Below are 16,795 nucleotides of genomic sequence, written 5' to 3'. Positions count from 1 at the left end.
ACTTGTCAAGAGCTCCATCTACCTTGTATTTTGGGGCGAACACCTACTTACAACTCACTGTTCTCTTTCCTTTTGATAGCTGGACAAGTTCCCATGTCTCATTTATTTTTCTAAAGTCCTTGTTTCCTCCATGACAGGACTTCGCCATTCAGGGATGCTTAGAGCTTCCTGTATAGTCTTTGGTACCTGTACTTTATCAAGATTCATAACAAAAGCCGATATTGAGGAGAGAGTACATTGTATGAAACAAACCTCTCTATTGGATGGTGTTACAAGAGATGTTGGAAGGATAGATGAAGGTAATGGCTCAGGTTCAGATGGTGCAAACTTTGGCTTAAGAAGCACTAGTTCTTTGTTACATTCTTGTTCTGAAGTCTGGAATTCACCTGTGCTCTCCCCCTGAATTGAAGAATTGGGATAGAATATAGTAGCCTTATGAAAAGTGACATCAAGGCTAACAAATGTGTGTTTTGTGATAGGGTGAAATCATTTGTATCCTTTCTGAGTAGGAGAATAGCCAATGAATATGCATTTTATGGCTCCAGGTTCAAGTTTGGTGCTTTGGTGGTTATGGACAAAAGCTGTGCAACTAAACATATGAAATGGAAGAGTGGTTTCAATATGAGATATGGAGAAAATACGTTGTAATTGGTTGAGAGGGGTTTTAAAGGATAAGATTCGACTTGGCATACAATTGATGAGGTAGGTCACGGTCAAAATAGCAGCCTCCCAATAAAATTTAGGCACATTACAAATAAACATGAGTGCTCTAGCAGCATCAAGTATATGATGATTTTTCCTTTCTCCAGTTTAGGCGCATGGGCACAAGAATTGGTATGGACAATACTGAGCATCTGAAGGAAAGTACTTAAAGATTGGTTAAAGTATTCGGTGCCATTGTTAGTATGTCGGACTTGGATGGTGGTATTAAACTAGGTTTTAATCATGTTGAAGAAAGTCATGAATATGAATGCAGCTTTAGACTTATTTCATAACAGATAAACCCAACAAATACGAGTGTGGTCATCAATAAAGGAAATGAACCATGTTGCTTTCATACAATTAGGGGTACGAGATGGTCCTCAAAAGTCATTGTGAATGGTTTAGTGGGGGTGTATTTGGCTTTGGGAAAGGATTTTCTATGGTGTTTGTCCAGCTCACACACTTCATAATAAGGGTCATTGATATTCACATTTGGACATAGAATCGAGAACAATTGTTGAAGGTAATGAAAATTAGGATGACCTATCCTCTTATGCCACAACATAAAATCACTAACTTTAGAAGTAGATGTAGTGTTACCGACAACTGTTAAGTTACCCAATCTAGTGGAGACTTCAAAATAGTAGAGCTCCTTATACTCCTTAGCATTTCCAATTGTCGTTCTAGATGACAGATCTTAAAACACATAATGAGAGGGGAGGAATTGAGCAAAACAATTTGATTGCTTGGTCAGTTGACTCATCGAAAGTAAATTGCAATCAAGCCTAGGCACATAGAGTACAGATTCTAACACTATAGATTCTGAGATTTGAATACTCCCGTTTCTCGCTACCAGTGCTAAGGAGCCATCTGCAATCTTTACCTTAACATTCTCAGCACATGGGGTGTAAGTAGTAAATAACTTATGACAGTTAGTCATATGGTCAGAGGCTCCAAAGTCTATAATCCAAGCTATTTTATTTCTTGAAGTTGTTAGAGCTTGAAGGAAGGTCCCCCGTTTTGCCACTGTTGCTATATGTATAGGCCAAGACATGGTATATCTTATATTTGAGAGAGCCCACAAGAGCACTCCTATTATTGCAAAGAGGAATGCATTCTCACGATAAAATGGGTACAGAAGCCACAATCCCTGAGATATAAAAAATCAGCACACACAGTATAGAAATGAGTACATGGGACTAAGAAGATGTAAAAGGAGGGTTCCTAGATGCCGGAGTGAATAGGATCTAACTAGAGATGTTGTATAAACAACAACAACAACAACAATAACAAGCCTTTATCCCACAAAGTGGGGTCGGCTACATGGATTGCAAGATGCCATTGTGCTCTATCATTTATCAAGCTTTTAGGAATATTATTAATTAAGAGATCGCGTTCAATAACTTCCAAGAGTGTTCTTAACTAGAGATGTTGTATCATCATCAAAAAACCCAACTTCTACTAGTCTCTAGCGAACACACAGCTCCATGTGCCATTTGATCGTCACTCGTGCAAAACGTTAGGGCGGAGCTTGTAGCTCACACCCAGCATTGTTAGGCGTCATTTTCTAGTGTTTGGCTGGTTAGAACCTCTCGATCTCCCTAGGGCTGACAGTGAGAGTCCAAATGAGTTGCACTAAGGTCTACATGAATGTCCTCGGGTGCTGTACAGGAAGTCCTTTGTGATGCATCCCAGAAAATGAACCTTAAATTTTATTGTGAGCCTAATGCTCTGATAACATGTGGAATTTGAGAGAGAAATATTTCTCATTTCATATGAATACTGAGTACAAGCTGATTATATATACACAAGAGAGAAATAATTACTAATAATGTTTAATAAAACCTAATAAAGACTATTCAATATTTACAATCAATACTAAATATTCTGACAAATGTCTCAGTTTTATTTTCAGAGCGTTTCCAGACTTTCCTATCTTTAACCCTTAAGGACAAGGGTTTTTTTAGGGGAGAGCATTGATATGCAAAGGATAAATAAATAAAGAATAAGTGGTTTAGTTGGTTAGGGGTTAATTAGTTAGGTTCCCATAGAATAAAGGGATGTAGGAGCCTGTATAAGGGATCCCAAGTGAGTTAGAGGCTATGCTTAATTTGAATTAGAAATATTGTTCAATATCTCTCTATCCTCTGTTTCTCTCTTCTCCCTCATCACCTATCTCTTCCTCTTTCCTTTTCCTTCTCTCCTCTATTTTCTCTTCTTTCTCCAGCTTCCCTAATTTTCTATATATCATGATGACACACACAATTGTCCATTATGTTCTATTCACCATATTTTATTTCCATGTTTCTTTTTCTTTATGGGTGGGCTTTGTTGGTGTTTAAAGGACCCTCCGCCAGAAATTTGAGTCATATACTCATTTTGACAAAGAACTGGCATGGCATTTGTTTCGTCAAATAGTTGAAGGCTTGACACACATACATGGACAGGGAATAATTCATCGGGATTTGACTCCAAGTAACATATTTTTTGATGCTCGCAACGATATCAAAATTGGTGATTTTGGTCTAGGTAAGAACCATATTGCATCAACTGATATAATTTGTATTCTCTTTAGTATGACACCTGAAGTTACTTCTTCTAGCTTTCCCTAGCAATGCATAATTTTGTATTTTGGTTTGCATGCGTAGAGTTAATTGATAGATGCATTCTGTTTGTAAAAATGCTTTTGTTGGTGAATATTAAGATGATTTGAGATGCCTAGTAGTCCAGTGATAACAAATAGAGGATTTTGTTTTCTTAAGAAGATACACAGAGCATCAAAGGTGTGTTTAAGGCTTCCTTGTTTGGGAAATGAGTTTTGTTGGGGTATTCATTTATGGACATTCAAACTTATTGGAAAAATTAGTTGTTCTTCATTCTAATTTATTTTTACATTTTTTCCATTTATTTTTCTCATATGTGATGGCAGCATATATTATCCTCTGTTTGCTCTTTCTAGTCTCACCCTTTACTCCCAAAAGAAAGAGAATTAAGAATTATTATTACAAACATTATTGCATTAGAATTATCCACTTTGTGATTTTTGTCTTTCCGTTGTTATCACTGTTTTAATGCTTGAGAATTCCAGTTGATGAGAGAAATTGTTTGGGATGCCCTCAAATATATGCATGTTTTCCTGAAGTGCTCCTCTATCTCTGTGTATTCATAGTTGCTGTAGTGTAAATATCTCTTAGCATGGTCTTCAAATTTGAATTCAAGAACCTGAAACTAGAGAAAGAGAAGGATTTACTATGTTATCAGAATGCACATGGGGCCCTTAAATGCGCCTGTCCTTACCTCCATCTGTCAGTTTGTCCATCTCCCTCTCTCTCTTGGTGTGTGTGTGGGGGGTGAGTGTATGCACTTGCTTGCTTTTGTGGGTGCATGCACGTGGGCAGGCATTGTGGTTTACACGAAGAATAATGTGCTGTTAAGTTATGTACATCATGTAGAATAATATAGTACAGCTAGCTCAATCACAAAATATAATCATATTCATAAGGTTGCTGTTTCCTGTGGATTAGCAGCTTTCTGTGGATGTAATGTCAATTTCTCTAATATTTTTCATTGTCAGCCAAGTTTTTGAAGTTGGAGCAGTTGGATCAAGATCTTGGATATCCAGCTGATACAAATGGAGTTTCCATCGATGGCACTGGACAAGTTGGTACCTATTTCTATACAGCTCCTGAAATTGACCAAGGATGGCCTAAGATTGATGAAAAGGTTTGGGCCTTTGCACCCTGTAATTTTTAACTACTTGCTCCATGTCTGTTCTAGAACAATGGCATTATGTAATCCATATAGATGACCTCACTTAGTGAGATTAGGCTTCTTCTTGTCATTGTTGGTTCATGCTTGTTCATTTCTTTGGTTTGCTTGAGTTACAGGCTGATATGTACAGCTTGGGGGTGGTTTTCTTTGAACTTTGGCACCCGTTTGCAACAGCAATGGAGAGACATATTATATTATCTGATCTGAAGCAGAAAGGAGAACTACCTTCTCAGTGGGTTGTTGAGTTTCCAGAACAGGAAGCCTTGCTCCGTCACCTAATGTCTCCAAGTCCAAGTGATCGTCCTTCTGCCTCAGAACTCCTACAGCATGTATTTCCTCCACAAATGGAGTCTGAGTTATTAGATGGCAAGTGTTTAGGACGTTTTCTGTGAATGCTGCCACTTTATCGAACCTATTTAGGCATGCATTGTTCCTTGAAAGAAAAGAATTGAGCATCATGCATCATTAAAAAAAGTTTCCTTTGACATTGTACCGAGCATGAACTTTGAACATACAAGTTAGTTTGAAATTTTCTTGTGGTAGATATTCTAATCTTAGCTAGACCTCAAGCACCTATGTGCTTACAATCAAATTTATTTGCAGTTTTTTTTTTTTTTTATTTTAATCCGTAGTTAAAAATTGTGTTGCTAAAAATATATTATTCTCATGTGTATCTTAGTTACAAGTGCCCAGCAGTACTTCTGAATATGCTATATCTGAGCTCGTTTATAATTATTATGATTGACTATATTTCAAAAAGAATGTCTTGCTCATATAGTGAGTTCACTGGCTCTGGTGCAGTTTGAACGGGCAAGTAGCTTTCAAAGAAATCAAAGAACATATTTTTCTTCTTGATGAGTATTGTTTTCCTTTGATGAATAATACAGCCTTTATTAGGATTATGACGGAAGGCCAAGTGCCAAAGCAACAAATACCTAAGATTATACTGTTAATAACTCATATAGGAAAGATAGAGAGCAAATAAGAGGAGAAACAGAGAAAGATACCGAGGAAGAGAAATAGCATGAGAAAGAAGAGGGAAGAGAGGATAAAGAGAGGAAACCGAGAGGGAAGATATTTTCTGATGTTGCTGAATATTCTCAAAACATAGCATCTGGTTACAACTAGGAGACCCCTTATATAGGTTCCCAAGTCATTTATCCTAATGGTAACGACCTAACTCCCTAACTAATTAACAGTAGCAACTAAGAGCTAACTTCATTAGTTATTTATTTTTACACATCATATACTAATAAGATCAATAAGAAGATCAAAAATCGGACAGTAAGAGTTAATAATGGAGAAAATTTGTTTTATATAAGTGTTCTTCTGTATTTTTATTAATACTGACACCAAAGACTTTGAAATCCCTCTTTAAAGTTAATTTTTCTATTCCTTACATTAACTATGGTAATTGTTCTCTCTCTATTTCAGATATTTTACAGACAATGCGGACATCTGAGGACACGAGGATATATGATAAAATTGTGAATGCTATCTTTGATAAAGAGATATTAAGAGCAAGAGAAAACCTCCGTGGGGCTGGTAGATTGGGGTCAGTTGGAGATAATAATTCGTCCATTCAATACACGGATTTAGAAACTGAGGTTCGTGATTATGTTATGGATGTCACAAGGGAAGTATTTAGGCAGCATTGTGCAAAGCACCTGGAAATATTAACAATGCGGTTATTGGATGATTTTCCAGACTATAATAGGTCAACTTCTAAGTAAAATTATTTTCTCCCATGTTTGAAAATTTCTTTTGGACTTGACTACGTTTGTGCGAGAGCTGCCTGATGGTTCTTTTTGTTTATTTTAAAATAATAATTACCAGAAATGCAGTCAAACTTTTGACTAATGGAGGAGACATGCTTGATCTTTGTTATGAGCTGCGTTTGCCTTTTGTAAACTGGATTGTATCTAACCAGGTACAAGTGATGTTAGCTTGATATTTTCTCTTCTGCTTTTATTTTTTCCAACCATATGAGTCCTTACTATCTTCAAGTTGCATTGCTGAAAAATGGTTCAGTTGCATATATAATGATTGAGGTTGTAATTGGCATACCATTGGACGTAGGAGTTTTTGGACGTTTTGTGATATTAAATTTATGGAAATAAGACCAGTTATGTGTGTTGTATGGATTTGTCAATGCTTTTATATACTCCAGATAAATTTTTTTATACTAGGTAGTATGGCATGACCTGGTTGTGACCCTAATATATCCAATATGGAAATAAAAAACCACGTCTTACATTTATGTGCTGTGTCTTTGCTCTTGTGTTGGTAATAATTTAATTGAACTACTTCCTCAGAAAACAAGCGAATTGATTTATTACTGGTGAAATTCGCTTGTGAAAAATATTCAATGTTAAAGGAAAGAACTAATTTGAAAATGCCATAAAATTTTTGTTGAAAGCTAAATGTAACTCGTTAGTAACCAATCACATCTTCACCTACCTGGCTAAACAAAAATTGCAAAAAAAGGCAAGAAAATTGTTCTATAAGAAAACTGCACTAGACACAAGGAAAATGACCTGTGGTAAATATTAATAATTATTCCATTATCATTTTGATGTATTTCATCATCATCTTTTTTTTTTTTTTTGGGTTATTTCAGGAGGGTTAAACCCTTGATCTCTAGTCACATCTCACCCACCCTTGCCATTTGAGTTAGCCCCATATCATATTTTTCTTGTTATTATTTTCTTTAGTATATTTAGATATCTAGAATATTGAGGTAATAGAATCCCATACCTGCTGTGATATTATAAGAGAGAGAGAGCGAGGGATTGCTTAGTATCATAATCCAAGTTGTATTGCCGTAATTTATCGTAACATGTACTTCGATTTTATTTTTGCTCAGTGAATATATAGAGATGGACAGAGAGCGGTGACATGGTAGAGAAAAGATGAATTGATCTAATGCAAAGGCTAGAGCACAATTATCTATTTCGCTGAAATGTTCCAAGTCCGAATACAAAACCAAGCAAAGAAACCTAATAAACTGACTAGCTGAGAAGACAGACTCCTATGTACAGACTATGTCCATTACAAAATGGTTCCTCTGCCATCTGACATGAATGAAAACATTATCCTAAGTTGACACATGGCCCAAACATAGAATAACAAAACAACACGGCAGTAACCTAAGGCACAAAACATAGAACGAACAATTCTCGCACATAATGATCATTTCTAAGTGACTTGCAATGCATATAGGAGGCAGACTTTTGAATTCCATAAAATTAATGTTAAATTATTTTCCTTTTTATGTTCTCGTTAGAAATCTTGGAGCTTGATCACCTTGAAGTTTTGAATTAAGTTAAGATTTATGTGTGATTCGAGCCTTACTGCTCCTTCACTAAGATGGTCTCAATTGTTTGTGTTGTTTTAATATTATCATAGCTCGATTTCAGCATCTTATTTTCTGTAAGCATGAAGGTTGGAATCTGAATGATAAATCTAATGTGAGTGTAGAAATCTTCTTTCAAACGATATGAGATATCATGTGTCTACAGAAGAGCAGTTGGACGGTCATCACCAAACCGGTACCTTCAGGTATGCATGTTAATTTCTTTTTTTCCTTATGAGTTTCCCTGTGGTTTTTTCCATGATCACTTTTGAACTGCTCAGGATAGCCAATGTTACTTCCTTGTCGTTTTTTTTCCCTATGAGAAAAATGAAAACCAGATATAACTACTGCAACTCTATTTTATTATTGGAATAACCTTTTTGGACTTTATATGATGCTTAAGGACGTGAGGCATTCTAGAAATATTTAGTCTAAGTTCAAGTCCTTTTGGTATTAACTTCGTTTCTGATAAGGGTCTAAGTCAGCATAACAGACCACTAATCACTTAATCAACGCAGAAAGAGGAGAGAGATAACAGAAACTGATGCTGTCATGCAGATTATGTGGGATTTATCTGATTTAAATTAATTATTTTCTGTTATTTAAATTAATTGCTGTTCTGTTTTGCTGTTAGTTGCTGAATAATAGGACCTCAACTTTGTTAGTGAGGTACCAACGTACTAATAAGTTATTTTCTGATTTTTAGGCTATTATTCTGTATTATTTGATTTATTCAGTTGTAATTTCTGATTATAAATATCCTAGCTTCTGTAACAGCAGTATATCATTAAGAAATAAACCTTATTTTCTGTTGGAGATTCTCCTATTTGGCTATTGAGTTCTTTAAAGTGAGATTCTTGCCTGATTAACTCAGTAGATTGTTTCCTCTAAACTTCCTGCTTTCTAAGTGCTTATCAATTCAGTATTAGGGCACCATTCGATCAATATGGTGGCCACTTGCTCCGGAAACAAAACTACTAACCCCACTGCTAACTCCTCCAACAATCCCCCACATGATGATCCTAATGAAAACCCATTTGCAAAACCCTTGGCCATTATTGCATCCAAACTTCAAAAACTCAACCTACTGAAAGAGAAGGTTGAGGCACTTGAGGTATCTACTAAGAAAGGCAAAAGACCATTGAGAGGCTGTCACAGATGCTCACACTGGGACGAAGACAGTGAGGATGAGTCGGACTATAGAAGAGACCCTAGTTCACCACACACCAAAATTGAATTCTCAAAATTCAATGGGGGTGACCCATATGGTTGGATTCCTAACACTGAGAAATATTCCCAGTATTATCAGACATCCAAGGATTTCCATGTATTTAGAAGGAGATGCTTTGGATTTATTTTCACGGATAAATTCATAGTGTGCCTTGCTCTATTGGGATGACTTAGTCAGAATGCTACAAGAGCATTATGATCTTCTAGAATATCAAAATCCGAATGAGCATCTTGTAACCATCAGACAGACCAAAACAATGCAAGAGTATCGTTAAGAGTTTGCCAAACGCATCGCACAAGTTCACAACTAGCCAGAGCACTGTCTTCTGGGAATTTTTCTCAGTGGCCTCAAAGAAACCTCGCACTGTTTACAAAGCTGCTAGCTTACCCCTAGAATTTGATAAGAAGGCTCAACTACATCATAGGCCCAAACCCAACCCTTCTCAAGCCCAAAATCGGTTCATTCAAAGGCCCTAACATCTTCACATGTGATCCACAAGGACCAGCCATAGTGTTTGCATCAAAAGCGTTCAAGAGTTTGCTTGTGTCTTATTCAAGTCTACTACCAGGGAGCACCATGACACCATGCCCTTTTCTCTTGGACTCCAAATAGTAATGCCAACAGGATAAGGGGTTGTATTTCCATTACAGGGAGGTTCTCCAGCCTGGGCATCACATCAAATTCTCATCTTTGTCACTTAGAGATTGACAAGTATGGGCAACCCATCTTTGAAACTCTCTATGCTATTACAGAGGCTGAAGATGAGATTATGAAAAATGCAGAGATCTCATTTAATGTTATTGTGGGCAATGCCACTACATCAACTATGAAACTAAGTGGTAAGGTGCTTAATCATGATGTATTGCTTCTTGTGGATAGTGGGTCAACCCCCAACTTCATCTCTAACTTATTGGTGGAAGAGTTGAATTTGCTTACCTACTCTATTCCCACCTTCAGCAAGCAAATTGGGGATGGCAATGTGGTTCAAGGGAATCATGTGTGCAAAGAAGTAGATGTGAAGCTACCTGGTTTGACCATGAAACAAGGTTTCTACCCTTTTTTACTTGCAGGAACAAATGTGGTATTGGGAATCAAATGGTAAGCTTCCTTGAATACCATACAAGCTAATTGAAATGAGTAAGTTGATAGCAAGTGGTATAAACTTAAAGGAGTACCCCAAACCTTAAACTAGAAAGCAAGTTTGGATTCCATGTTCTCTTTTGAGCTCAAATTAAGGTCTCCTAGTATCAAATCATCGGATGTGGACAAGCTCATGTTTGAATTTGATGGTTTATTTGCCAAACCAACCATTCTGCCACCTTTTAGAGATTACTATCATGCCATTCATCTTCTACAAAGGGCTCAACCTCCTAACTTACAAAGGGCAGGTGGATGAATTGTTGCAAAAAGGCTTCATACAGCCTAGCTCAAGCCTTTTCGCCAATCTAGTTTTATTAGTGAAGAAAAAGGATGACTTTAGAGGTTTTGTATGGACTATAAGGCCTTGAACCATATCAAGATCCCAAACAAATACCTAATTCCCAACATAGATGAGCTTCTGGATGAGTTACATAGGGCCATTTATTTTTTTAAAATCGATCTCGATTCTTGGTATCACTAGATACGAGCATTACCCACTGATATTCAGAAAACAGCATTTCGAACTCATAATAGACACTATGAATTTGTTGTAATACCATTTGAACTGACAAATGCACTAGCCGACTTTTCAAGCAACCATGAATGATCTTTTCCATTCTTTAATGACATCCTAGGTTACAATCCCACTCCAAAACAGTATGAAGATCACCTCCGATTGGTGTTTACTACTTTGCAGCAATAATTGTATTATGCTAACTTCAAAAAGTGTCAACTTGGGTAGACTCGTGTGTCCTTGTTGGGCATAAAGTTTTAGCATAGGGAGTGGAAACAGACTTTGAAAAGCTCAACACAGTAAGTGAATGGCCCATACCTACAAATGTGACTAAGCTCTATGGCTTTCTAGGGCTCATTAGTTAGTATCGAAGGTTGTCAAGAATTATGGTATTATTGCTCGTCCTTTTACTGAATTGACTAAGAACAATGCTTTTTGCTAGTCCCCTAAAGCTTAAAGAGCTTTTGAGAAGTATAAGCTTTATCTTATCACTGCCCCTATTTTAAAACTTCTTAACTTCACAGCTGAGTTTGTTGTAGTGTGTGATTCTTTGATGGAAGGGGTCGGGCTATTCTCGTACAGCATGACCACCCTATTGCTTTTTATAGCAAGGGGCTATCTTTCTCTAATAGTTCCAGTCTACTTATGATTGGCAACTACTGGCTCTAGTATTGGCACCCAAAAATGGCATCATTATTTGTTGGGAAGGCATTTTATAGTAAGAACTGACCATAGCAGCTTGAAAAATTTGTGGCAGCAAAGAACTTTAAAAAATACTCAATGGCGTCTCATCCTTAAGCTCCTTCCATTTGATTTTACCATTATGTATAAGGCTAGTAAGGAGAATATTAGGGCTGATACACTATCTAGAGCTGTGCCTTTAGATTTCTTAGAATTATAGGAGGCCTTAATAGCTGACTCTTTTACAACTCCTACGGTTGCTTCTTTAAAAGAAAATCCTAATTCTCGGCCCGTTTACAGTCTAATTGAGCAGAAATTAGATTTCGTGGGTGCTTGGTCATTCCACCATGCTCCTCTCTTCACTCCAAGCTACTACAAGAGGCTCATGTGACACTTGAAAGGCAATGTCACTTCGCTCCAAAATCAAATATTAGACAGACTTTAATGTAGATAGAGTGTAACCTAGGTTATTTCCCTAAGAGCTTGATCGAGTTGTTTAGTGAGCTATTCTAGTGTTACGAGTTACCAAATGTGATGAGTGATTTGTTTAACTAGGCTATCAAAACTACAAGTAAAAACCTAAGCTATAAAAGTGAATGTGTTTCCTTATGAATAAAGATGAAACCCTAGAGTTTAGTTTATTGGAAGAATCCCTACCTAATATTGATTATGGCATTTCTTGTGTTTTTCTCCCTCTTGGCCAAATTAGATCTCTCTATGACAACTATCCTAGATTAATCAACCTAGCTAGCTCAATTCCCTAAGTTATCAACTAATGTCCTTAGTTCATTTCTCAAGTTTAGTTTTAGAATTGACCAATGATTAGTTAACCTTCCTTAAGTGAGCCGTGGCTAAGTGAATTAGATTAGGTCATAAGACTATGTAAGACCTTTTCTAGTTAAGTCTAAGATCAACCCACAAGACTATGGAGACAAAGCAAGACAATATCAATGATCAAGACACAAAATTATACATTCATAACATTGATACACAAGTATATAGCACATGTTCATCAAGGAAGAATAAACCAAACCAAGAATTCTCATTGTACTAGATGAATTCTAACTAGAATTACAAGCCAATAATGAATCAACCCTAGAATAAGGATCAAAACATCAAGTAAAATAAAAAAGCTAGGAATTAGAATAATTTTAGCCGAATGTAGCCATTGGTTTCATCTTCCCCCCATCCTTCCTCTAGGATCTCATGTTGAATCCAGCCTCTAATCTTCATCTTCAATGCTTCTATGGTAAATCCCACTAGCCCACACCATGTCTTCATTTCCAATGAGTGATCAAAGCCTCAAATCCTTGTAAAACTATAAGGGATAGGACTGATTGGATGGGAAGAAGAGAATGGAAGTGGTTTTATGTGATTTGATTAAAACATGAGAGAGATATGGTAGAAAGTTTGGAAGAGAAAGTGGAAGAACAAGATAGAAAGTGAGAGAAAATCTATGAATGAGAGAAAATGAGAGTGGAAAGTGAATGAAAAGTGTGTTACACAAGTTGGCTAGCTAGAAACTAGAGGAAAATGATGGAAAATTAGCAAGTAGTTATGGTCTTCCAACAAATCACTGTTTGGCCAAAACTAACTCCAAGTTTGGAGGGAAATAGTGACAATTCCAATGCTCTACTTTGATCTAATGTAATGCACCATTCCACTTACACCTCTATAACTCTTCATACATTACACCACTTTGCCTTTGAATTGCTTCTTAGAGTAGCTTTAGATTATGTCTTCATTATCTCCCATTAATTTCACCTATGTTACAATTAAATCAAATAATTAATTCATCAAGCGTGTAACATTTATTTAATTGGACTAAGACATGAAGTATTTAATTAGACTTAGGTGAAAGAATTAGTAAAGGAATGTGAATGAGATGGCGACACAAGACACAAGTGGATAGATGCACACACTTGAACACAAGCCTAAGACCAAATTAAAACCCTTTAGAGAGAGAACCATAAAGTATATCTTTTGCTAATAACTCACAACCTAGGATGAATCAATGAAAATTAATCAATGAAGGAGACCGAGTTAAGTAATGTGGAGTGCAACCGTCAGGACATCCGCTTTTCATAGGAGGCTAATTGATGGAGACTTAGTAGTATGGGATACCAAGTCCTACATTGAGTAGTATGAGATACTCAATAGGGTATATAAATGGGTTGGTTTTCCTACTTCAATAGCTAGCTTTTGGGGTAGGATTCCAAATCCCACTTAGGTACCCATCATTTGGTATTAGAGCAATGAGGTTATAGGGGCTACCCAGGCAGCGCAAAAATGAATGAGCACGTACATTATGTGGACCCAAATGTTCAAGAACTGAAGGAGATAGTAGGTGGGCTAACTAGAGATATAAACTCTATCAAAGAGGTGCTAAAAATGACGAATGAGGCTTTAGATCAGATATAGAGGAAGATGGCAGAAACTCTTGCACCAAAACAAGATGCTAGTGACTGTGGAGATGCAACTAGAAGTTATCTACATGGAGAGAAAGATGGAGGAAGGTACAAAAAATTAGAGCTACCTGTCTTTGCCGGAGAGGACCCATTAGGGTAGCTCTTTCGTGTAGAGAGATATTTTCAAGTCAACACGGTCACCGAGCTCGAGAAGTTAGAGGCCATTGTGGTATGCCTTGAAGGGAAGGCTTTAAATTGGTACCAATGGCTAGAGACTCAAGCACCTCCCCGAAGCTAAACTGAGTTCGAGAGAGTATCATTGTGCTGATTTCATTCTACTCAACGAGGGGGAGAATATGAGCTGCTATTCTCAGCAAGGCAAGGGCGATCGGTGATCGAATATGTTGAAGAATTTGAGAGACTCTCTGCACCCTTGAGAAAGGCTTCAGAAGAGTGTCTTATCGGCGCATTCCACACAGGGTTGAAGGTGAAAGTCAAAGCAGAGCTAAAAATCATGAATGCATCGTCTCTGTGAGAGATAATCAAGGCAGCCATCTATATTGAGGAAAGGAACTGACTTCTTGAAGAGAAGGGTTATCAGGTGACTCGATTTCAACGGGCCCAAATTGGACCTAAACCCAACTCAGCGCAACCATTTTTTTCTAGAGTCACACACATGCCTGAGCATTACAAGACCATGAACTCAGCGAACACGAGCACCCCATCTTTAGACGCAGTAAAAGGGACAGAATCACGTACAGGGGACTCACAATCTTCAAGCAACATGGTGGGTACTGCCTCCGTGCAAAGAGGCAGACAATCTCGCAAGCTGTTAGATGCTATGATTAGTTGCAGATGAGAACTGGGCCTTTGCTTTAAATGTGTAGACAAGTTTGGTCCCAATCATGTTTGCAAGAACAAGCATTTGCAGGTATTGTTGTTAGAAATGGATTCTAAAAGGGGTAAGGAAGAAGAAGGGGTCACAGGACTAAAGAAGACGCTACACACATGGAATTGTCCTTAAATTCCATTGCTGGTTTCGGAGATAGTTATATGATGAAGATGAAAGGAAAAATTGGAGAGGAAGAAATTGTGATCCTCCTTACAGTGGGGGAACCCATAATTTTGTCAGAAAATTTGCATGGCAAGTTGGAGATACCGATGGACAAGATTCCCGAGTAAACAATTACAATTGGTGATGGGTATACCTTGAAGAGAAGGCAATATTGCAAGGGTCTTCATTTGAAGGTACAAGGCCTTGATATAGTTCAAACTTTCTACCCTTTTCCCTTGAATAGGATTGATGCAATCTTGGGTATGGAGTGGTTGAAATCTTTAGGCGATGTAAACATGAATTGGAGCTTTTTAACAATGAAGATTGGCAAAAAAAGTAGTCAAGTCTGTTTACAAGGTAGCCTAACTCTGTCAAAAAATCAAGCTACCATTAAATCCTTGATGCAGTCCATGAAGAAGAAAGTGTGAGAGAGAGTCGACTGAAATGCTTCAATTCGTATATACAAACATGAACAGACATTTTACAATATATACACAGTGCTTGGCTAGTCTAATCCCTGATTTTAGCCTACGATAAGGGAAGGAATAATCAGCTTTAATTCCAATGGTCGAAGGCGAAAGAGAAGGGATAACAAATCAAGCCTATTTACTATTTACACAATTAATGGGATTTCCACACTCCCCCTCAAGTTAGACGACATATGTCAATCATTTCCAACTTGCCCACAAACTTCTCCAACATCTCCTTGTTCAAGCCTTTGGTAAAGATATTTGCGATTTGATTCCGTGACGACGCATGTATGAGCGACACAAGACCTCTTTCAATCTTTTCTTTGATAAAGTGTCTATCAACCTCAACATGCTTGGTTCTGTTATGATGAATCAGGTTATGTGAGATGTCTATAGCAGCTTTGCTATCAGTGTACAGCTTCATTGAAAGTTCTAACTCAATCCTCAGTTCTTGTAATACCCGTTTTACCCATATCTCTTCACGTATACCATGAGTTACTGCTCGAAATTCAGCTTCCACACTACTCCTTGCAACAACGTTTTGCTTCTTACTCCTCCATGTTACTAGATTTCCCCGCATATACGTGCAATATCCTGATGTTGATCTTCTTTCATTATGGGCGCCTGCCCAGTTTGCATCTGTAAATATTTCTACATTTTTCTTCTCTGTCTTTTGATATAATATTCCTTTTACATGTGTGCCCTTCAAGTATTGTATAATCTTGTAAACTGCCTTTAGATGTTTCTCTTTAGTAATATGAGAATGTTGGCTTGCCACACTTAATGCAAATGCAATATCTGGTCTAGTATGGGAAAGATAGACAAGTTTCCCAACTAGTCTTTGGTATCTTCCTTTGTCAACATCTTTCCCTTCATTTTCTTCTACCTCTTCATCTTCTCCTTCTTCTTCTTCTTCTCTATCATCTTTTTTTATCTTCTTTTTTGATGTTACTTCAATGGGTGTGGTACTAGGCTTGCACCCTAACATTCCCATCTCTTTTAGCAGGTCGAGAATGTATTTTCTTTGGGATATATAAATCCCTTTTTTAGATCGCACTACTTCCATTCCCAAAAAATATTTCATTTCCCCTAAGTCTTTGACTTGGAAGGATTTGGCTAATGCCTTTTTAATTTTTTCCATCTCTTCATGGTCATCCCCTGTGAGGATGATATCATCCACATATATGCTCAGAATGGTTTTCTTTCTTTCCTGTGCTTGAAGAACAATGTATGATCACTCTCCCCTTGAGTGAACCCTTCCTTTCTTAGAACCTGTGTGAACCTTTCGAACCATGCATGAGGTGACTGCTTTAATCCATATAAGGATTTTCTTAATTTACAGACTAGGTTCCTTTTCTGGGCAGGGAATCCAGGTGGTGGCATCATGTACACTTCTTCCTTTAAGTCTCCATTTAGGAATGCATTCTTTACATTTAACTGATACAATGGCCAATCAAGGTTTACAACTA

The 16,795-nt window shown here is 37.3% G+C and overlaps 1 protein-coding gene across 5 annotated transcripts in view; it reads left to right on the top strand.

Moving 5' to 3' along the window:
- Window positions 1-16,795, top strand: part of LOC129315988 (eIF-2-alpha kinase GCN2) — an 83,486-nt gene that overhangs the window by 36,048 nt on the left and 30,643 nt on the right. For all 5 annotated transcript variants that reach the window (XR_008594643.1, XM_054960199.1, XM_054960198.1 and 2 more), the window contains exons 14-19: window positions 3,047-3,231; window positions 4,277-4,425; window positions 4,590-4,839; window positions 5,908-6,190; window positions 6,310-6,403; window positions 7,954-8,034. Coding sequence is in view for 4 of the 5 variants with exons in the window: in XM_054960199.1 (XP_054816174.1) it covers window positions 3,047-3,231; window positions 4,277-4,425; window positions 4,590-4,839; window positions 5,908-6,190; window positions 6,310-6,403; window positions 7,954-8,034 (1,042 nt within the window). In the remaining variant the exon portion in view is untranslated. The remainder of the gene's footprint in view (window positions 1-3,046; window positions 3,232-4,276; window positions 4,426-4,589; window positions 4,840-5,907; window positions 6,191-6,309; window positions 6,404-7,953; window positions 8,035-16,795) is intronic.

Source organism: Prosopis cineraria, unplaced genomic scaffold (genome assembly GCF_029017545.1).
Source record: "Prosopis cineraria cultivar Desert tree isolate PC_DT_omini unplaced genomic scaffold, ASM2901754v1 PC7, whole genome shotgun sequence".
Lineage (NCBI taxonomy): Eukaryota > Viridiplantae > Streptophyta > Magnoliopsida > Fabales > Fabaceae > Prosopis > Prosopis cineraria.
Note: the sequence above shows the minus strand (reverse complement) of the source record. Positions and strands in the feature narration are given on the sequence as shown.